A 23704-nucleotide genomic window follows, 5' to 3' on the forward strand; every position below is an offset into this window, starting at 1 on the left:
CACACACTGCAGTGGGCGTGGGTGGTTAATTAGCGCAGATATGTGGAGGGTCGGATAAGCGACGTTATTCATCGTAGGATGTTTTCTGTAATAGATGTTCACTAATACCGTAATGGTATTGCTAGACCTTGACTTGAAGCTTTCGTGACTGCAGAAATTCCTATTCTTTGGGTCTTTCGGTAAAGTCGCGTAGATAGAACGATAATTGCTAGAGTTTCCACGTGCCCCGATTTGACCCGGACAGTCCAGGAATTGGCATCTTGTGTTCAGGTGGTGGCGGGGATTGATTCGCACCGAGAGATCTGGTTACCCGTCTTGTGGTTGAACTTCATTACAGGAGGCTGCGCGGTTTTTCGCAATCGAGACTCTCGTGCCGACTGCGAAGAAACGCATCGTCAGCATTCGGCCTGTGCTGTCAAATCTTGCCGTAGCCCTGGTTCTTAATCCTCGCGTGGGGTTCACTCGCGAGTTCTCAAGTCTCTACCGCCGTTGCGCCCATCTGTTTGGTGTGGGTGGTGGTGGTGGGTGGCGGGGGGGGGATCGTTGGCAGAGGACGAGCGCGCGAACCCGGAGCGAGCGAACGCCACACGCCCGCGTCTGGACGTGCCCGCGGCGCTGGCGCCTACCGCGGGCGTCTGCTTCTCGTCTTCTCGAGCCCCAGCGGCCCGCACGCCCGGCCGCACGTTCCCACGTCCGTGCTCGCACGCGCGTCCGATACGCGCGAGCTGCCCCCCCCCCCTCTCTCCCCTCGGCTCTCTCCGTGGTGACCTCCGTGACCTCCCACCCCACCCCCGCCCCCCCACCGCGCTCCAACTCCACTCCTGCGCTCCCCAAGCCATCCCTCGTCTCATTCCCACAGCCTTGCATCTACCTCCAGCAGGGTTTGCATGCGTAGTCACACACGGAGACAAAGATCCCACCCCCACCCCTACTACGTACATTAGTCATAGTTATTGATACTCCGTGTGCGAAAGTTCTGTTCGCGAGCAGCCAATTCGGGCTGATATGGCTCACGAGGGCGACTGTGTGGCCTGTGCCACGCTCGGTCGCCTTTGTCCCGCCCCGGTGGTGATATTCTCACTGGGTGGCGGGGCTGTCGGGTGTGCGGGGCCCACGGGCCGGAGGGGGCCCAGGTGCCGGGCCATGACGAAGAGGCGGGGGGGGGGGGGGGGAGGCAATTTGACCGGCTTCCCCCATTTAATTATTTTGCGCTAGGGCCCATGCCAACCGCACAGCACGTTGGGTACTTATCGGGGCTGAGTGGACCTCGGAGGGCCAAAACAGATTCCGAAATGGACCGGCCGTGATGTTAGCAGCAGTTGGGATTCGAATTGTGGTCCACCGGGGTGGTAGAAGAGAAGGGTTTGTGAGCAAACCACCGCGTGTACGCGGGGGGGGGCGGGGAGCGGGGCGACACGCACGCACCCGAAACGCGCGCTCACGCAGACACTTTGGCTTGGCGTCGTATTATTACGCGTGGTTACTTTTTAACGATGTGCGTGTTTTTTTTCTCCCAAAACGCGCGATGGAACGCTGTCGCAGTAGCGCGCCAGGGCTTCGTCGGAGCGGCGGTGCACCACGCGTCGCTTCGATGGTTCATCGCTTGCGGCATCACGGCCGTGCCGTTTTTGCCCGGACGGCAAGGAGCCGCCTTTGCGATTGGCGCTAATGAATTCCAGAGGCTCACGCCTGTTGCTCTAATCGCAGCTCTTGGCACACCTGATCTGACCGTTCTGCGATTAAGGGATAAAACCATTGGAAGGCGGAGGTGGTATGTGCGCGTGTGTGTGCGCGTGCATTCGATGTAGGTGTGTCCGTGTGTGTGTCTTTGTCTTTGGGGAGCGGTGGTGTAGCAGTTAGCGTGCTGCACTGCGAACCCGGCGACCCAAGTTCAATTCCCGCTCACAGCCAGTGACAATTATCTAAATCTGTTCTGGGCCTCCCCAAGGTCGACTTGGTCTCAAATGAATACACGGTGTGTGAAACATCACCATTGGGGAGACAAAGGCGGCGAGGCGTGGTGTTGGCCACCAACCCCCTCGTGAGCCGTGCCAGCCTTCATCCTTGCTTGCTTAATAGCACTTTCCCCAACAGTTTGTTCAGGCTATACGAGGGGATCTTTGTCTTTGTTGACGGTTGGACCATTTTCAGACAGAGTGAGTGCGGTGTGCTTGCCATGGGTGGCCGGGTCGGAGCGAGTCACAACAAGTCGTGCACAAAATCAGATAGCAGGATTACTCGTCGTCGTCATCATCGCCGTCATCATCACCACCGTCCACAACCGCGTCGCTGCAAACGTGCCCAATCCCATCGGATTTCGGAAGCAAAGCGCGCGAGGGTTGAGACCGCTCGGTGCAGGGAAAGCCTGGCTTTGAGTCTCCAAGCCTCCTTGTTAGGATGACAGGGTCCTCTCACATGGGAAAGGGTTGACCGGCTCCCAGTCGTGAAAGTTTGGCTTCACCTGCGAGGAGACCGGAGAAGCTGGAGGAAAAACCCGGAGCACGCGTTCAAGGGGGGCCTCCGCACCGCCGTCTCCTGGCTACTCCACCCGCTCGGCCCCACGCCTACAGCACCTGGCAAGCCCCGACGATGGGGGTGGATCGGCCAACCAAGCCTTAATCGGGCTCAACCCCTGCATAGCTCTTGAAATCCGAATGGATGGGGTGGCGGGGGCGGCGTTCACGGTGATTTTACCCGTAGGCATGTTTAGGATTTGGCGTGTTTGGTGTGAGGCAATTCAGCGATGACAGTATTGCTTCACGCCTCCATTTGCCGCTCTCTTTAGCGAGTGCCGGCGTCACAGTTAATGCCGCTGCTGTTGCTGCTGCTGCTGCCTCTGTGGCGACTGCATTCCATCGCCCTCCCCATGCCCACCCCACTCCTCCCCCCCCCCGTCTCTCACTCGCTGGCTAACACGCTCGCCCGCTCTGTCTACTCGCACCCAGCATCGTTCGCGTTAACACTCTTCCCAAAGCTCCCCGCCCCCCCCGCAGAGCCTTTGTGGGCCGTGTGTGACGGCTGATTTGTGCGTTGGGCGGAAAGCGGAGTGGGAGGGAAGGAGTTCGAGGAGGACTCCCAAGAGAGGATCAGCAGAGATTTCACCCCAGATTGGCAAAAGCTTTGTACTGAAACTGGCGCTGAATTCTTCTCGAGATTGGCACAACTTTTTATCGGAGCCGATACTGATTCTGTCCAGGATTACCGCCATCGCGTTGGGATTGGCACTGATTTTTTTTTCTGACTTCATGGCCAACTTTTATCCAGAACTGCCACAAACTTTCGTCTGAAATTCCACGCAAATTCGTTCGGCAATCGCCGGCGGCCCTGGTACGAAGCCGGCGCAAAACAACCGCCTACACCAGAATTGGCGCAACTCTCGGCGTCCCGCCGGTCACGTCCTCTCGGGAGCCGGCCTCGCCAAGGTCACGAAATAAACGCTCTTGTCCCCCCTTCACTAGCCGCCCCCCTCTCTGGGTTGGCCAGAAGGACCCGGCGTCGCATTATAGGGCCTCAGTCGCTACGGCGACGGCCACCACAGGGCCCCCACCGATTGGTCAAGCGAGGTTGAGGTGGTCGTGGTGGTGGCGGCTGCGTCGTCTGGGAGAGATTTTGGGGCTGGCGCTGAGGGAGGGGGGGGGCAGTGGCGGCGGCGTGGAATGCTGGGGGGGGGATCTTGTAAAAGTTGGGTTGGTCATTGTAATTACCCAAATTACTGCTGCCAAGCGCATAAATACGGTCTGTAGCCGAGCAGAGAAGGAAAACAAGCGGCGAGCAGGCGGAGAGAATGGGGCTGTGGGGATGTGTTTTTGTGGGGGGGTGGTGGTTGGGGGTGTGGTTATAAGGATGGAGAGAGGGGGCAGCTATGGGGGTAGGGCCCCTTGTTTTTCCTTGTCGAGGTTAGCTGGGGTTTTTTTGGTGAACGTTTTTTGAGGGTGGCTGTGGGGGGGGGGGAAATGAGTTTGTAAATACAAGCGTGGAGGGTGACGGCGGCGTACAGTGCGCGATCCCCTCGACTCCCACACGAAACTCCCGGGCACGAAACGACTGCAAACAAACACGTTTGTTATCCAACGGCCTCTTTTATTTTATCATCTCCGAGATAAATGGATACGCGGCGGACGGACAAACAAAACAACAAGAAAACGTCCGAGCGAAATCTGTGTTCGATTGAAAGCCCGCGGTGCCGAGCGGTGAAAAGTTTTAAATGGCAATTGTGAAATGCCCCCCCCCCCTCCCACCGTTCGTTCCACTCGTGTGTGAGCATGGGGAGCGGTGGCGCAGCGGTCGGCGCACTGCGCTACGAACTCCGGCGAACCAGAGTTCAATTCCCGCTCGCGGTGATGATCACCTGAACCACCTGAACCGGCCCTGGACCTCCTCCCCGAAGAGTTCGACTCGAATCAATATCTGCTGCAGTGTTTGTAAACGGTCGCTACTGGGGGGTGGTGGCCACCCACTTAAATCATGCCCCGTGCCGAACTTCTCACAGGTGGCGCTCGCTAACAGCACTTGCCCCAAAACTCTGTTAAGGCTACACGGTGGGGGGGGGGCTTTGTCTTTGTGTGTTGTCTCGACGGTGGCCATGCTGAGAGGATTTACTTCCCTTGGGCCCTCTATCCCACACCACCCCTGGTTGGTGCGCACACAAAGGTCCCCCGTGTAGCCTTCGGCAGACCGTTGTGGCAAGTGCTTTTAAGCAAGTATTTATTTAAGTCCGGCATGTGCGCAAAGAGGGGGGAGGTGCGTGTGGTCAGCATCCACAGCCACATTTGTCTCCCCGGTGCCAATTGTTTACACACCCCTCACCCAGGTACTCGTTTAAGGCCAAGTCGACCTGTGTGCGAGACTCGGGACCGGTTGAGATAATCGCCACCGATGTTAGCCGTGGCTGGGATTCGAACTCTAGATCGCTGGGTTCGTAGGCAGTGTGTAAACTGCAGAGCCACCGTACACACACACACACACGTGCAGCACATCGTGTGTACAAATAATCGTAATCACATTAAACGATTCGCTGCCCTTTGCCAATCCAGGGATGGATGAAGGCCTCCCCCACAAGGTGCAGTGTCCAGGCGGCTGTTTGACCATGCTTCACCACGCTGGTCAGTATGCAGGTTGGTGAATAGACTGGGGGGGGGGGGTGAGGGCCAAGGACCGCTTCAGACGTCCACACACCGTTGATGTTAAGCCGTGGCACGGGAATCCAACTCGGGTCTCCGGCTTCAGAGCGCAGTGTGCCCCAAGTGCCAACAACCACTGCGAAAGCAACGCGCCCCCCACCACCCCCTCCCACGGTTACATTTTAAGCGTGCGGTAATTTCTGCTGTCATCGTCAGCGATGTTTAGCGCGTGGACGCCCGGACCCATAAGAGCCTTGGCAGCCCGTAGATTAGCGCCGGCATTTTTGGCGTGTGTCTCGGGGAAGGCCTTAAGCTCCCGGTCATGTGCACACAGGTGTGGACACGCATGCATTTCGATACTTTTTTTTTGTCACGCTCGCACGCTCACTCACACGCGTACGCATGGGCACACCCACGCCAGCGCGCGCGCAACAGACGAAGTCCACCACGCGGCCTGCAGGGAAACTGGCCTGGGAAAGTGCCGTCGGGAGAGCTCCAATGAAGGCCGGCACGGCACACACGAGGGGCTGGTGTGGCCGGCACCACGCCCGGGCCGCCGTTGTCTCCCCTCCTCGTGCCGACATTCGCACACCGCTCACCAAACGTACTTGTTTAGATTGAGACCGAGTTGACTGAGCGGTGGCCCAGTTTGTGTGGCCCCAGGGGGAAGGACAAACCTGGGTCGCTGGGTTCGTAGCGCCGCGCGTTAACCACTCTGCCACCGCTCCTAATGCGCGCGCGTGCGTGCGCACGGCAGGTGTGTACACGCGCGCGCATTAAAATCGTCATTGCACGCACACAAGCCCATACTAGCACGCATGCACCAGCACACACAGACCGGCACAAAGATTCCCCGTATAGCCTATAATATAACACTGGCAAGTAAGTGGCGGTGACATCACCACGGCTTTGTGCCAGGCGAGGAACACACTAAAAACAAAGACAAATCTCCCCTGTATAGCTTACGTAGACTGTGAGGGCAAGTGCTTCTTGCAAGCACCTTAACGAAGGCTGTTGGTGTGGCCAGACGTGTGCCAGCACTGCACCGGCGCTGTTGTTCTCCCCTTGTGTCGATGTTCACACACCGCACAAAGGTACTCATTTGAGGCTGAGTCGACCTAGGGGGAGGCCCAGGACCAGTTCAGTTAATCGTCACTGGTGTTGGCCGTGATGCGGGAATCGAACTCGGCTCGCCGGGTCTATGGCACAGTGCGCCCACCACGACTCCACACCGCACACACGTGTGCGCACACGTGCATGCACATGCACACACGCACGCATACCTGGAAACACAGCACAGGAGCTTCGCAAGCAGGTGAGAGAGCTATGAAGCCACAAGTCTACTTGGCGAGACAGAGCTGGGATGTAACGAATGTGCGTTCCAAGTCGGAGTTGCATGCTCAAGGAAATCAATACAGATTGGAGGAAAATTGTGGACGTACCTCGAATTAAATCAATAATGAGCGCCAAACAAATAGTATGAGTACGCTGGCGTGGAGTAGGTTTGTGTGTGTGTTGTGGAGTGTGTATAAGTGTGTGTGTGAGTGGGCAGGGGTAGTGTAGCAGTTAGCGCACTGTGCGACGAACCTGGTGACCCGAGTTCGATTCCCACTCGTGGCAAACACCAGTAACGATTATCTGAACCGGTCCTGGGCCTCCCCTAGGGTTGACACAGCCTCAAAATGAGTACCTGGTGCGGTGTGTAAACATCGCTACTGGGGAGATAAAAACGGCCGAGGGGTGATGCTGGCCACCCACCCCCTCGCCAACAACACTTGCCCCTACAAGTCTGTTGAGGCTATACGGGGGATCTTTGTGTGGGAGCTTATTTGCACGAGTAAGTGTGTGTGGGAGTGTGCATTTGTGTGAAGTGTGCTTGTGGGAATGCATTTACATGATGTATGGGGGAGCAGTGGCATAGTGGTGAGCGCACAGAACTACGACCTCAAATAACCCGAGTTCTATTCCAGGCTACGGCTAACATCGGTGGCGAGTGACGTCTAAACTGCACAGCCCGGTGATGTATAATCAATCAACATCCATCGGCATCGCTTGTGGAGGCTTTCATCCACTCGTGGTTTGACTAAGGACAGTCACTATTTTGTTTACGAGTGATTATCTATCATCATTATTATCTGTAAATTATGGCCGACGTGATTTTGTAAAACCCCGTAGATGTGTGTGTGTTTATAGACACACAGATATCGCTTGAATTTCGATGTGTCGGCGGAAAATTATCGCAATGGCAAGACGGCCGTGGTGAGTGACTACCCGTGTGGGCGTTTGTGCCGGCAGAACATCCCCATTACACGGTACCACGGGAACCCCAGCGCATACCTCGTGTGTCAAGATCACTGCCACCATTCTTGAGCCATGCGCACAGCAGCATCCGTGATGACGATTTCGACTCTTCTGGCCCGAAGCTCGGAACAGCCGAGGTCCGTAGATTTTTTTTTCGTTGAATTTTGTTTAGATTTTCTTTTTTGGAGGTAGCCAAAAAATTAATTCGTCTCTTATCACAACTTCCGACATGCTGATCGTTGCCGGCCGCTTGACGTTTTTGGGCCCCTTCGGGGGGGGTGGGGGGGTCCCTTGCGCTCAGCACCTGCGTTTTGTCAAATAAATAACAGCACGCGCGTCCACGTGCGTCCACGTGCGTCCACGCGGGGCGACGTTGGGAGGGCCAGGGGAGAACTCGCTTAGGTTCGGGGGTGGGAGCAGGGTGGGGTGGTGGGGGTGTTCGCGGTGTACCTTACATGCGGCGGGGCAGGAATTGCGCGTTTTGCAAGCGGGGTGCGGGGGGGCCGGGCTGTGGGAAGCGAATGCCGCGGTGGGCGGGACTGCGAGTTTGTGTGCAATGTTTGAACCCCGGTGCCGGAGTAATGGATCTGGGGGGAGGGGGGGGGTCCCTGCTCCCTGCTCCCTGCTCCCTGCTCCCTGCTCCCTGCTCCCTGCTCCCTGCTCCCTGCTCCCTGCTCCCTGCTCCCTCGCTTGCACGAGCTGCGACGTATTGTCGCGACGTCGCGTTCCGTTTTCCCGCTCGCGTGTCGTGCTTCTCCGGACGCCGCTCTCGCCCCTCTCCGCGTGGTGCGCGTGCCTTTTCCACTCCTCCCCCGGCCGCGGGAAAGTGTGTCCGTGACTTCGAAACCATGGAGCGCACGTAACGTGCCCGGCGCTTTTCGTGGTGGCTCTGCGTAGGGCATGGCGTGAGTACGCACTCCCTTGTTCCCCCCCCCCTCCCCGGTGCCCTCGTGATTCGATTTCGCGTGATGCGCGGAGCGGAGCAGCGCTCTTGTGCAGCCTCGAGCGTGTTCGGCACAGGCCCTTGCACCTGCGCACGCCGCACGAGGGGGTCTGGTGGCCAAGGGCCCCCCCCCCCCACGCCCGGCCGCCTTCGACCCGCAGCGACGCCGTGCTCTTGCACATTGGCGTGGTGTGGTTGGCACGTGGGGAGCCCCCCCGGCAAATTTTCTCATCGCTTAAGGCCGGCACCCACCACCCCCCCCCCCCCACCCCCCGTGGGCCTCGTAGGCCGCGGTGCAGTGGCACAGCCTTCGAGAGCCGCACTCTGGTGAGCAGTGCGGACTCGCCGTGTCCTGTCCCAGCGCTGCGACCGTCTGCACGGCTGCAGCTGCCCCCAGTGCAGAGCAGGGGCCTGCGCATTGCAGAGAGAAGGGGGCGGGGGGGCGGTGGGGGGGAAGCCCAGGCTTGCTAACCTGGCCGGGCTATCGCATTCTTGGCATGGGAGACGGGAGGTGGTGGATGTGGGGGGAGGGTGGGGGCCTAGGTGGGAGAGGGGGGAGGCTGTACCCGAGTGTAGCTCGGATCAATGTAACAGCATGACTGATCGTTTTTTTTTAGTTCTTTTCTGCCTGGTGGGAGTCCACGTGTGGTGTGCGCGTGCGATACGAACCTGGCGACCCGAGTTCGATTACCAACGCCAGTGACAATTATCTGAACCGGTCCTGGGCCTCCGCAAGGTCGAGTCGGCCTCAAATGAGTACCTGTTTGCGGTGTGTAAAACATCGCCACTCGGGAGACAAAGGCGGCCGGGCGTGGTGTTGGCCCTCGTATGCAGTACGGGCTTTAATCGGCGTTCGCTAACAGCACTTTCCCAAACAGTCTCTTCAAGCTATACGCGAGTTCCTTTGTCTTTGTGTCATTGGAAGTGGTAGTGTAGTAGCTCGCAACACTGCGTCAAGAACCCAGTGGCCCAAGTTGGATTCCCACGTAGGACCCAACATCAGTGGGGAATCCCAACCGGTCCCGGTCCCCACACCTGGGTCCTCTCTCCAACAAATGGAGTACCTGGCGTGATGCATAAACATCAGCAACTCCGGGAGACAAAGGCGGTCGGGCACCGTGCCGGCCTTCATAGGTGCTACTCGCTAACAACAATTGCCCCCCTCCCTCCTACAACCTGTGAAGGCTCTACGGGACGTGGGAGGGGGGATCTTTGTCTCTGTGCGGGTTTGTGAGGACGGGGGGGGAGCGGTGGGTGGATGGGGGTCCGGTGGGCAGCGCATGGCGGCGGCGGCAGCAGCGGCGGCGGCTCGCGCTGCCGCGTACCGCACGGCGGTTCAGGTTGGGGGAAGCGCCCAGAAGCCCCTCTCCACACTCTGTCAGCTCGCGCGGTGGGTTTCCCAGGTGATGGGGACTGCGGGAGAGCGATTTGCCATCTGCGCTTTGCCCGAACCGCCCCGACCCACCAAAGAAACCCGCCCACCTCTCAAAACCACAAACCTCTGGCAGTGTGGCCGGAAGCCCCCGGGGCCCCCTCTGTCCACTGGAGGCCAAAGCGTTGTTCTCATCCCCCTCCCTCCCTCCCTCCCTCCCTCCCTCCCTCCCTCCCTCCCTCCCTCCCTCCCCCCCACTCTCTCCTCTTCCCCGCCCCCCCCGCGCGCGCACGCAAGCATGTGATGCTCTTTTGCGAGCCCTGTTTATTGCGCACGCTACGCCAGTTAAATTAAAATCATCCTTAAATTGTTTTTGCAGCCCCGGGGCTCTCGGGTTCAGGATCTTTTTGGTGGTGTGGGCCTGGCGTTCTTGGCTGCACGCTCTCGCGCTTTCTCTCGCTCTCTCTCTTCTTCCCCAAAAATAAATCCTCTGCCCCCAATAGTCATGTAAATGGAACGCGATCGGATTAACGGACTGCTCGTGATTTATTTGGTTTCACCGGAGCGGCGTTACGAGCGTGGCAGCCCCCGCGAGTCCCTTGCCTGCATCGCTGCCGGCGGGTTCGAGAGGGAGAGCGAGAGATCATCTCGAGCGGTTTTTTTGGCCTACTCTTCCATGCTCGCCAGACATCTGGGAAGAAGTGGGAGTACCCACACTTTACCCCCCTCCCACCCAGCAGCACATGCAGCCTGCCAATCGATTCCCGTGTACCCGCGTTGTTGCTGCTCAAATGAACAGAGGCACGGGGCGAGGGCAAAGGATTGTAAGAAACTTGCCCCCATTATTTCCAACCCTGCCACGCCGGGAGACTGACCCCTCCGCGTTGCGAACCACGACGCCGTGAAACGCAATCCCCCATCAGTTTCACCGCACATTGTTTGCACGTTAAATAATAATAATGCGTGAACAATGTATGTGACAAGCCATCGTGTGGGCAAACACCGAGAGCCTTGGGTCGTATCTGCTCTAGTTAACACATTCATGCTCAAGTGAGCATTACATATTGTACGGTGCTTATCAAAACTGCTCAGGGCTTCAATTTGAATTAATTTCACTCACCAGTGAGTGACAAACATGGAGGGTAAAATACTCAGAGAACCCCCAAGATATGATCTAGAGTGCTCGTCACACCCAAAAACTAAATTTCAGACGGCGTATCATCAGCTCAACCGCTTCGTATGTATGTTGAACTTCTTTCGCACCATACGTAGCCAACCGTGCTCATCGGAGGAGAGGGTGGTGTACGCGCCAGATTCTTCTTCTTCTTCGTCCCCTAAAGTCGAGCGAGGGGCTCTGAACGAGAGTGCTCACCTCCCCGTCTACACCCCTGCAGAGCCAGTCGTGGAAATTATACATTGCTATGGCGGAGGCGAGTCTGTCCGTGGGGAGCAAACCACCGTTGACTTCCGCACACAAGTGGTGCTCGTTTTATCTATCCTGGAATGGGCGGAAGGGTTTGAACTCCTGCAGCAACCACGGTTTGAACTCGCGATCTGCCGATGGCGAGGAGCCGCTCGCTTTCCCAGCGAGCAGCCCGGCCGCACTGTGGAGGTGATGGGAAGAGGGAAGGGAGAGGGGATGGGGGTGGCGGGTGGGTGGGTGGGTGGAGTGGGAGGTGGGACACCCGCTTAGAAAATAAACGTCTGCAATCCAAACGGACGAGGAGCCCGCAGGCAGATCACTTCATCTTACAGAACACGCAGTTTAGTTTCGGCTTGACACCACCTCGTAAATTATGTCCCCGTCCGCACCCCTCCCCCTCACCGCCCCCCCCCCCCCTTCAATATATACACAAAAAAAATAACCCCCCACACGCTCGTGAACTCCTTTTCTGGTTGGGAAAAATGCAAGGGTATTTTTTTTTTCCCCTGTGTCTTGCCCTATTTTAGATGGCTCTGATGTCAACTGTCATCGCCGGTTGGTTCTTGGGCTGCGGGGGCGAGTGGGGGGAGGGGTGTTCACGGCTGCACCGCGCGGGCCCTCCGGCGTGTGTTGCTTTCGCTCCGGCGTGTGTTGCTTTCGCTCCGCATGCCGATGGGAACTTGTTTGGCACGTGGAGCGAAACGTCAGACGTTGCCCGAATAGCACGCGTTTCAACTCGGAAGACGCGCCAGAAAAGTTTTTAGTGAGCAGTTGAACAAAAATATTTTTTTTTAAATCACAGCGCCAACTCACATGCTTTCTAGATGTCGCGATAAATATGGACAGATACGCCTAGGCATCAAGGAAAGAGCTCGGAGCAGCAAATGGCTGGGCGTTGGTAACAACGCGTCTGAAGAAAGAACTCTACGACCGCACACTGAGACAGAAACTACGATTTATCATCTGCAAATCTGGCATTTGATGATGATGATGACATTATTGGTGATGCATCCTGCGATACCCCGGGGCATCTCGGCACGCCCTAAATCTCATCTCGGCACATTTTAAAAGGGCACCCACAGTAGCAGCTGCCCCTGTGCAGCACAAGCTGATTTGGCACCTGGCCTGCGGAACAAAAATGGGCCCTTAGCCTGCCAGTAGGAGGGGGGGGGGGGGTGGGGGGGATGAGACGACATGCCGCTGCTGGTGCCGCTTGCATGCGTCGCCGCGGTCGAGCGAGGAGGCTCCCGACACGAGGGTGGCTCGCCTGCGAGGAGATCCCACGCTAGGACCGGCTGGGCGACGGACGGACGGCCGTGCTAAGTGACCGTGATGGAGATGCAGATCCCGCGGCACGGCCGAGACTGGTGAAGGAAAGAAGACGACGAAGAGGATGACGATTAAAACAACCGGGACCCCACTACGGGAAAACAACAACATTCCTGCACCTCGCCAGCAGCCGTCGGTTTGCTCCTGGGTGATGAGTAACCACGGCCAACTCTGCCGCCCCCCCCTCCCCACGTTAATGACCGAAGACTCTAATTGAACCTCGACGAGCTGCTGCTGAGTGGGGAGAGAGGGATTACTACGATTTGGGAGAGGGGAGGGTGGGGGAAGCGGCCGAATTCGTCTTTATAAATTTTTGTTGTTGCGCGAGCACAGACGGCCTTTGTTTGACCCCCACAGCGACCAGCGTCTCCCGCTGCGCCTTGGCCGTGGGCCCCCTCGCGCAGCTGCAGGCGGCGCTGCGTTTGCGCGTAGCCGGCGGATGGCCGGTGGGGATCCGAAACCGCGCTCCGGAGCTGGTTCCGTTCCGGCGCGGGACGGAGAACTCATTCCCACGGCGAGAGCCCCCCCCCCCCCCTCCCAACCAACCTCTTTCCCCAGGCGAGGATTGCCACTGGCATGGGTGCCAACACAAACAGGGGACGGATCGTGGGCAGGAGAAGTGGAACATCTGCTTGATCACCGGGAGAGGCCCGAACCGCGCGTACACGTGTTTGTCTCGTGCGGTCTTGTTGTTGTTGTTATTATTGTTACGCAACTGACAAGACGCTTGGCAAATATCGGTGGCGAGTAATATCAGAACTGGTCCTGAGCCCCCCCGGCCCACTCCCCGCACGCGCCCTCCCATTCATAAAGCCATGCTGAGTCACGCGGGGGAAGTGTCCTGGAGCCAAGGCCAAGACTGTCGTCGCGGCGTGGGGATAGCCCTCGTCCGGCAGCGGATGAACGAAGCCTGTAACAAATCGACTTTAATTGTTTACGCAAGGTGTCGCTTGAAGATGAAGACGACGACGAAGATGAAGACGACGACCAATATGAAGAAGACGACAGAGACGAAAGTATTATAAATCGGCTCTCACCTTTGTTATGAAGGCTATCACGATTATTATGACATCCAGCCCCGGCCACAATCGTCGGCGTGGGGTCTGGGGACTGAGCGGGGGAGGGGGGGTCCTGTAACGCTCGCAATGAGGGCCTCGTGGATCTGAGGGCCTTCGTTGCTGTTCCCGTGCCAACAGACATCGGCTCCCAGGGTCCCGGGGACGTGAGGCATCTGCCACCCCAAGGGCGTGGGAGGGCGGCGGTCGGGTTTGGCGGCGGTGGGGGGCGGGGGAAGGAAACTCCGCACAGGCATCGTGACAGACAAGAGGCGGAGTGAGAGGACCGCAAGCGTCGCACACCACGGCGGAGGGAGAGAAGGAAACTGCTTTGCGTTTTGGTCTGAGCGCTCGGGCCGCGCGAGCCGCGGTGATACGGGCCGGAAGGAATGTTTGCGGGGACTGGTTTAGCGAGAAGCAGAGAGGCGCGCGGAGATAAGCGGCAGCCCAGCGCCGTTTGTTATGTTAAGCGAGATGCGGCACGGCTGTTTGGGCAGCTCGGAGGAGCGGTGTGGAAAAGCCCCCCCCCCTCCCCCAAACACCTCGCCCACTTCACGCCACCTGGCCGCGCTGTTCGGCCATGTCAACTTCAACGGGGAGGGGGGGGGGGGCGGCACGCCGCTCCCTTGCAAGCGCGCTCGCTCGTCGCAGCGGCCGTCGGGTGGCCCACGGTTTCCGATTCCTCGAACGACTGCTCCGCGAAACGTCGTCCTGTTGAGCGGCTCGTGGTTGTATAACGGCCGTGGTAATTGCAGCGACGTAATTACTTTTTCCTGCAGATATTTTATTTTCAGCTTGCCCCAACGCCACACACACCTCCACCCCACCCCCCATCATCCTTCCTCTGCGGCGCTGCTCTGGCCGAAATGTGCGCACGGCGCTTGCACTCCATTTATTTTGTTGCCGGTTCGCTGTTAGGCGAGGAGGCCCCCCCCGAGGCTCGATCCGTCGCACGTCTCAGCGGCCCGGTATACACAGACCCCCCCCACCCCCGCAACCTTCTGGTTCTCTGCCAAAAGATCTCCTATCGCCGCCCCCCCCCCCCGACCCCCCTCTCCATCTCAGCCACTCTGCCCAGGGCTCCTCAATCACTGTTAGTAAAATAAATAAATGCCAAACAACGTGACGAGAGAAGCGAGAGTGAGAGAGCGAGCGGAGCGTGTGGGGGCTGGTTCCCTGCCGCGGCCGGTTTTGAGATGTGGATGGTGCAAACTCGGACGGTGTTCACGTGGCCGTCGTGAACCGAGATCGAACGGGGGAAGGTGGCCTTGTGTGTGGGGGGGGGGGGGTGTGATGATGTGCGTGCACTGTGCCTCTGCATCGAGCAAACCCTCTCACTTGTTTAGCACCATCCTAGGCTTTAACTGATAAAAAAAAAACATATAAAACGGTATAATGTCATGTTAATCCATTTGGACATCTCACAGAGCAACGCAATACTACCCCCCCTCCCCCCGTGTGTTAGAGAACGGCTCCCCCAGAAGAGAGCATCACAGAACTTATTTGGAGATTCCTTCAACGGCCCACTTCTAATCCACGCAGCACTTTTTCCACCCACCCTGCCACCGAGGGAAAAATCCGACGCACGAGTGTCTTGCCCAATGTCGGTTCTTCTTCATCGTTGTCCTGGAATTAAGTGCGGGACCAAGTTTGGTGTGACGGGAGTTTTATTTGTGAAGTCGTTGGTGACCCGGCTTCGCCACCCTTGAGAGAAAACCCCATTGAACCGGGTTTAATCAAAATCGCCATTGATCCTGGAGAAATCCGATGAGCCATGAAGCTCTCCAACAGATGTCCTCATGTGTGGATGTATGTTGCACTTCTTTCGCACCGCACATAGCCAACAATGCTAATCGCGGGCGGTTTGGAAAACCCGGATCGCCACCCCAGGAATCTCGGCGGCGACGGCTGCGGCCCGGCGTGTCTGACCTCTGAGGCACGAGGCGTTAATTTCAATTGAGGGCCGGGGGATCGCTTCGTGGCTGCCTGCAGTGAGTGACGAGTCTGGGGGGGGGGGGGGCAGTGTGGAGTGGAAACCCGAGAGGGCGCGGAGAAGCCTCGGTAGGCCGGGCAGGAAATGAACGCGCGCCGTGACGGAGCGCCGCGTTAGGGCAGCCTGCCCCGGCGCGAGCGAGTAATGTGTTGCAGAGCACGTCCTGGGACGACGATCAAAAGTTCCCCGCTATCTTAATTTGGCGAGAACGTGATGTTTTGGCCCCAGCGTTCTCTGCGCGTTTATGTGGAGCGGCTTTTTTTTTGCGGTGTGGGGTGTTTGGGGTTTTTTATTTTTCCGAAGAGGCCACAGGAATGCCGAGGGCCAACTCGCTCGCCGGAGCCCCCCGAACTCCTCCGCCGGGCGATATCCACCGATGGCCGGCGGGCGTGCAGCCGAACGGATTTAATTTTAAAATAACAGCGTGAAAAAGGCGGAGGGGTGGGGGGCGGAATTATTGTGTTTTTTGGTTAATTATTGAACGAGGGCAATTTCCCTCCGAGGATCCGCGCGAGGGCCCGGTTCTCAACGCGCACGCACCTGGGCCCTGGCGAAACGACTGACCTTTTGTTGGGGCGACATGTTTTTTAAACTGGAAGAGGAGAAGTTGGGGGTGGGGGTTGAGGGTGGTGGAGAAGTGGGGGGTGGGGTGGGGGGGGGTCAAAAATCAAAATAAATGCTGGCCCCTTTGGCCCCGGCGATGGGGCGCGTGACTGAGTTTCGGCTATTCCCGTCCGCGACAGAGCAGCAAAGCTGTGTCGGCAGCGTAGCCCCCCGGTTTATCAGCCGCTGGGCCCAGAGAGTTTAGATAAAGGAGAGTGCGGTAGACGAAGAGTGTCTGTCTGCACAACACCAACCCAAGCCATGCTGGCTGGCCACTGTTGCCATGTTTAATCAAAACAAAGCCATGGCAAAACCGCCCCCTTTGTTTAACCTCCTCTTGGCTTTTGCTTTGCCAAAATATTGTGTGGGGCATAAGGGCGCGCGTCCACCCTTCATCCGAGATGTACCGTTCACCGTAAAAGAGTAAGCCAAATACCTTCTATAGGGTCTCTCTGGTGATGGCACTGATGGTGATGATGATGCTTGTTGTGACTGTTGTTGATTGGCTTGGTTTTCAATGACGCGTCTGTGTCATACATCACGATGCTTTGGACAACTCTCGTTTAAACATGATGTTCTTGCCGAGTTTCCTGTCGCAACAGTAGGCACGGTGAGTGCGGATGACATAAAAGCACTGAATGAATAATGCATAAGTACACAGTTTCAGTTCAGTTTATTTCGAAGTAGCCTGTGAGCTGAGAAGCCCTTAAGTCGGGTTTTATCAATTTAAAAAAACTCGCATTGTGAGTTATGATCATCATTAGCCACGGTCAGTTCACGGCTGAATGAAGGCCGCCTCCCCAAGTCGCTACCACAACCACCTCGTGCAATCTTGCGATGTAGCAACCCATCAAGCCACTTGTAATTTTCGATTTAAAGCTTTCGTGACTGCAGGGATTCATCTTCTTGGTTCTTTCGGTAAAGTCACGTAGAAGGGAAGTAATAAAATAATAAAAATAAAACATAATAATACAATTCTCACGACGTTTCGGCCACAACGCAAGCAGCCGTCCTCCGGTGAAAACCAGGTCTTAGAGTCGCGGCATCTCTTCAGAAAGGTGAGAGACTCGATTAGCTGAGCCTTCTTATCACGGAGCTTGTTGAAGGATCTCAAAGTTATGTGGAATCCCTCCCCGTAGAGGCGGTTAAATTTCGATTTAAAGCTTTCGTGACTGTAATTGTGCTGGTTGCGTCACTCCATCTCTTTGACCATCGACCATCGTCCACCCCACACCCACAACTTTAATTTCCTGAACAGTGTGGGGAATTATGTCATTAGCCTCCCGTGCGTTCACTAATCCATGCTTTCCTCTCCCCTTCCCGTCCCTCAATGTAATTCCAAGCACGCATCTCTGAACCGCTCCGCCGACAGCAGTCGGCACGCACAGGTTATTTGTTATGCATTAGCCTCCGTTGAAAAATCACCAACACGTGTCTCAAGCAACTTTCCTATGCGAGCTTCCTGCCCCCCACCCCCCGCCCGCCTCGAGTTCACAAGAATTGGGAAGGGGACGATGATTGGCATGGAGCCGCCCGCCGTCGGAGTAACTCGGAAACGTGTGTGGGAAGCGTGGCTGTCCACGAAGATCGATGGAGGACCATGCCGGTTCTCGGCTAAGCCAGACGTTCTCTGGGGAACAACGCCGTCTTGTGTAGGATTTTGTCCGGCGAGAGAGGTGTGCGCAGTTTCTCGCCCACGGGTGCGTCTTGAACGCAATAACAAGCTTGACGCTGCACAGGCTCCGTGACAGAATTCGGAGCAGAAAAAAAAATAAACGCGTTGTTCCCGCGGTGGTTCTGTCCGTTAGCGCGTTTCTCGTAAATCTTTTTTTCCCCTAACGCCGGCATTTTCTCTTGTTCATCTACCCCCCCCCCCCCCCCCCTTGCTCTTTCTCCAGGTTCAGTTGTTCCCAACGACCAAACCAAACCCTGGAAGGTTCCGGACTCCACACACTTCCCCGACTATGCCACGTCGACCAGCGAAGGTGAATCCCGACCCCACCAAACTCCCCCCCCCCCCCCCCCATCGTAGCCCGGCAGGACAGGGCAGCCTTCTCACGTCCTCGCTAATGCGGCCGTTCAGGAGCCACCGAGGCCTGGCGGTGGCTTGGAAGCTGGAGCCGTAATTGACTGGAAAACTCTGAACTAGTTCTGTGATGTCATCTTCCACAGTCCGTTCTCCAACACGTCCCAACGTGTCCCGCCGGAGAGACGTTCATCACGCAAGTCAAACCGGAATGCTTAAGAGTTGGAATTTGCTCAATTTAAGCGTAAACATCAAATTCGAAGTGATGATGGGGGGAGTGATTCGTAACTGGGCTCAAACTATCAGGGCTTTATCATGGGCGGCTGACACCCAGAATTGAACCCCCTGGCTCTTGACGCAGTCCGAATGTCGTGATCGGAGCGGACCCCCGTGGATACGCAGGCTTTCAAATGAGCACGGTTGGCTACGTACGGTGCAAAAGAAGTTCAACATACATATGAAGCGGTCCAGCTGATGATACTCCATCTGGAATTTAGTTTTGGGTGTGACGAACACTCCAGATCATCTCTTGAGGATCTCGCCGAGTATTTTACCCTCCGTGTTTGTCACTCACTGGTGAGAATAAAATGTAATTTAAGAGTCAAAATCAACATTGAAATGAAGTCCTAAGCAGTTTTGACGAGCACCGTACAATATTTAATGCTCACTTGACCATGAATGTGTTAACTGGAGCAGATTTAAAGGCGTTGTTTCATGGTGGTGGTGATGATGATGCTGCGTTGGTCGTCTTGCCCAAGCACGGATAACACAAACGGCTCGACGCATCCGTCGACAATACAGCGGCAGTTGAAAATAGTTGGTGTGGCCGCACGGACGCTCCCGTCATCACAAACCGCCGGGCTGACTAACGCCGCCCTTGTTGACCACGTGTTGTTGTTGCAGAAGTGAAGCGAAACAGCGAGGGGGGGGGGGGGGTTGTGTGTGCCCGGTACATGTAACGGCCCTTTGGGTCAATCCACTGCTGGATGAGGGCCTCCCCATGCCCATCACTGGGTTCTATGACAGGCAGCCACTGATGTGTTATCCTTGGTCGGGAACATCGGGAGGTCTGATCGAGCAGGGCCAGAGTAACCTCACGAGCGAATAACGGCCTTGAAGCCCTCATGTTTTGGTGTAAGGCCCTTCCTTTAAGGCCCTCCGTTCCACGTCGATAGAACAGCTGAAGCGACGATGTCGCGCGGCCATCCGGCACGTGGTTTAGTCTTTGAATTTACGATCACATCTTTGCGGCCTTTGCCACAGCTGAAGATAGGAAAACTAATGTTGGCGACGTTTTGGGCAATGGCTCTTCTTCATGGCACAGAGAGAGAGGCCAGAGAGAGAGTGGCTGATACGAGTTGGCGACGGTGGTCTGTACCTTGGGGCCTGATAAGAATTAATCTCAAGTCTTATCGGACTTCCAAATAAATAAAATAAATTGGTCATCGGCTCTCTGACTTTGCAGATCAAATATTTTCCAGCAAAGCAAAATGTATTCAAACCAAGCAACCTCTGGACCAGTCTCGTCGGCGTGCTTTATATGCTCGCGGAGATGCAGAGCGGAGGCCATAACCCGTGATGCTCCCACCACAATGCAAGGTGGATCTCACCCCCTCTCCAGAATGCCTTGGGGCTGAGGGGGCATCAGCTGTACCGCAAAGCTTGCTGGCCGCTTGGTAACTTAGCGACCGCGGAGACGCGGCTGTGACAGCAGGGGCCGCAGGTGGCTCGACTTTGCATTTTATACTCGAACTAAAACTATTTTTATTTGACCAGGTTAAGGCCCACCGAGTAATGTAGCTATTTTTCAGAAGCGACCTGGCCACAAGTGATAGCTCAACGGAAGTGTCTCATCGTCACGTGGATAATTTCTAGCAGCCAAGTACCATAGAAGCACGCGTTGATTCTAAATGTGGGGTGAAAAACCAGAGGACCCAGAGAAAAGTCCAGCACACCACGGGGAGAGAGACATGCAAACTCCAGGCAAGGTCGTTAACATCTCGTCTTTGTGGCACCCAGCAAGGGGGGTTGGTGAATCGGTAAGATTTGTGAGACTGCCGAAGCTCCACTAGGCTAAGCTGTTGTGAAGATGGCAGCACATCACGTGAGTTCGTGATCCCATCTGCGCGGACCTATTCGAGCGTCACCCCGATTTCCTCCCACATGCAAAGCGCTCATGAAATATTAGAATTGGTCAAACACCCTAATCCTGGACTGTCCCGATAGAGTCCTAAGACTCGGGGAGGATTTCCAGGATAAGTGAATGACATCATGGATCCCCTCGGCTGCTTAACACGTGGCGGCGATGCATCTTTTGGCAAGGCTCCTGGTGCAAGGAATTAAATTGTGGCCCCCTTGTGCAGTCTACTTCCTCCTCTTCCTAGCGCGGTGCCAGGGCCCCCCTTGGGTGCCGTTGCACCGGCTGCGTGCCCGATCGCTCCGCCACTATCAACATCGGACCGCTCGACCAACGCTCCACCGCGGATGTTGCACAACGTGCGACCGTTGCGCAACATCTGACCGGGCGGGTGAGACTTCTCGCCCGTCTCGGCCATTCCATCGCAAACTATCACCCTTCGTTGCAACTCCCACGTGCATGTGTGTGTGGTGCGTCACGGACAATCGTATTGTATGTAAATTCTGCGATGGGCAGGTGTCGTGGTTGCCGGGTTTAACGCACAGCCCCGGGCATGTAAAGATCACCGCCACAGGAACATCCACGTATTCTTCTTGGCTAAAGAGGCCCCTCCACCCCCGCCCTACGTGAGCCAAGGCACGGCCACTCGGGCCAACGAGTCTGACAGCGCAGCGCCGCTGGAATGCGTCGGGTGTGCGCAGACGAGCGCGAGTCTCGGGCCGCGTGGGGGATGCGGTGTTGGTGGTGGAAAGGGGGGGGGGGGGTAGAAGGGGCGTGCCGGTGTCCGGCTGGAGGATGAGCGATGGTGACACGGCCCATCCCTGGGGCCATCGGCGACACAAACGCAGCCACTCGAGCGGTGTCACGACCCCTGCCGTCTGGCCGGCGGGCCTCTTCCCCCCCCCCCCCCACGCTCCCTCGGCGTGCTTGCCGCAGCCGCCAGTGACCCCACGTGTTCCCGATGCCTCACGGGGGGGGGGTCCGGATCTGATGGACATCGCGCCGCGGCGCAACTCTCAAGTGGAGCCGCGTAATTGGAGCTGCGGTTTGTGCATTTTCCATCGGGTCACGTCCGTCCGTCCGTCGGTCGGTCGTTTTCCTGGTTGTGCCACATGCACCGCGTTAACCGTGCACGGTCGTGCCACACGTGCACCGGCCTAGCGAGTATCGACTGCCATCCGGCCACGTCGGAGGGGGGAGCGCCCGTGAACACCCCACGCTCGTGACACCCGACAGCCACGTGTCGGCCTCAAGCGCGACCTCCGATTGGCAGGGTTGGCTACGTGCGGTGCAAAAGAAGTTCAACGCACACACGGAGCACGGAGTGGGGACCGAGGTGGCGATTGGAAGCGCCCAGCTCGGCCGGCCCTCGTCACACGTGACCGCCTCGCGCCTGGCTACGGAAAATCCAGACAGGCGACAGGGCGTCGCGCCGCTCCGGACATGCGGATCGCTGCGAGCGACCGCCCCGAGGTGAAGGGCGCCACGCGCGATCCCGTCCTCCGGTCGAGCGCGGTAACCGCGGCGGTGTTTTTTTTTTTTTTGTCCTCGCACGGCCCATCCGACCATCGGGCGGACGTGTACGGCAAGGGCGGCCGCCGCGACCGGCTGCCGGAGTTTATCATAAAATGTTTGGCAGAGCCAGGTGTGACCGATAACGTCAGCGTAAGTCCATAAACCCTCCCCCCCCCCGCCCCGCCCCATCGACCACACCTGGCGTGAGGAATTTGAAAACCCCGTGGCGGATCGCCGCGACGGAGCCCACGCTCCCGTCGACGCCACCGCCGTTAATCCCGGATTGACGCCGTTTGTCAGGGGCGGCCGGTGGAGCCGGTCCTGATCTTTCTCCGCCTCCATCTCGGTCTCTTTCTCTCTCGCTTTCATTCTCTGCTTCTCCGTCCCCCGTCCCTCTGGTGGTCGCACAATGCACATTGCCCCCCCCCCTCCCCAAGTCGCCTGCCATGTGCGTTTTCACGCTACAGCGTGGGGAAGCTCTCCTCCTAATATCTCTCGGCCTCTTCTCTCGCTCCCAACGTCTCAGGGGGACGGGGAGGGAGGGCCGGGCCCTCCCTGTCAGGGCCCCGGCTACCGTGGGGCAGGTTTCTCGTCGGTATCCCGACTCCGGCAACGTTTTTCGATGTCGCGAGAAGCTGAAGGGAAAATGGATCCCTGCGATATACTTGCTCGCGTCACTTCTGGTAGAGACCCGCGAGTGGATGCCCATTCCCCCAGGAAGTAGTTATCAGCAAGCAATTGCAGATCTGCTGCACCTTCATCTTTTTATCTGTGATCTAACGAACACTCGTTGACGAGTCGGTCTCTCTCAGCTTCCGCAGCATGGATGCTGCGGCCCCCTCCCCTCTCTCTCTCCGTCGTCATCATCGTCATCGTCGCACGTGCCCCCCAGCCGCCCCGCGCCGATCATTCCCGCGGGAAGTTGCGTGGAGGCCACGTCCCAAGCAGGCGCCAACCCTGAAGCTGATGGTTTTCTTGGCGGCGCGTGGGAGCACTGTTTATCGTGTTTTAAAAAGGCTAATCTGGAGTAATAGCACGACTTGCATTGTGAATTTGCCCTGAGCGAATTGGCCACGGACCGACTCCGGGAAGGGAGCCCCCTGATCCCTTCCAGACTTCTCTTCTGCTTTCAGTTAACGGCTCCGAGCCCCAGTTGCCGCTGTTGTTTTTTTTTTAGTTATTTTATACACGCGCGGCATCGTCGCGAAGATTAATTTCGCTTTTAAATGTCAAACGGCGGTGTTAATTTTTATAAAAATCCTTGGCGACGCCACGTTTCCTGTGCCAAGGGCATCGCCGGTGCCACGAGGGAGGAGGAGGAGGAGGGCACCTACTGGCACACATGCCAAGCGTTGCTTAAACTCCACCAACCAATCAACCGCTGACCCAAAAATTTTGATGTTTGGGAAAATTATACCCGGTAACCAACAATTTCCTCCGGGTTTTTTTCCCCCCCTTTTATTCTTAAAAAAAAATAAAAAGTTAGTCTTCAGGGAAGGCGTGTGAAGCCCTGCGCCAAGAACCAATCATTTCATTTTCAAGGCACCCGAGGCTGCAATCTGCTTGAGATGAACCGGGCCGAATCTGCAAAATCAACATTTTAGGGGCTCGCTATCCTAAGCTCCATCGGCTATCGGCGTCACGGTGCTCCGGTTCACTAGTCGCACAAAATCCTGGGATGAAAATCGCCCTTCTCTGTGTCTGCAGAGCGTGCATGAGCTGTCATCATCATGAGCCGAGCTCTATCCACTGTTGGATGAAGGCCTCTCACGAGCCATCGGTCGCCATCTCTCGTGGTCGCACGATGCAACAACCGCTTCGGCGCAGGAGCTGATTTTATCCCTCGGTCTCCGCTGTTTGTATCCTCTCTCTCGTGCGATCCCACCT

General features: G+C 57.1%; 1 protein-coding gene across 1 annotated transcript in view; it reads left to right on the forward strand.

Annotated features, from left to right (window-relative positions):
- The window catches only part of ROR1 (receptor tyrosine kinase like orphan receptor 1), a 79724-nt gene that overhangs the window by 27287 nt on the left and 28733 nt on the right, over nucleotides 1-23704 (forward strand). Inside the window, exon 2 of the mRNA XM_061564111.1 lies at nucleotides 18038-18124. Within this exon, the coding sequence (XP_061420095.1) occupies nucleotides 18038-18124 (87 nt within the window). The remainder of the gene's footprint in view (nucleotides 1-18037; nucleotides 18125-23704) is intronic.

Source organism: Lethenteron reissneri, chromosome 4, assembly GCF_015708825.2.
Source record: "Lethenteron reissneri isolate LAM-NWPU_2019-01 chromosome 4, ASM1570882v1, whole genome shotgun sequence".
Lineage (NCBI taxonomy): Eukaryota > Metazoa > Chordata > Hyperoartia > Petromyzontiformes > Petromyzontidae > Lethenteron > Lethenteron reissneri.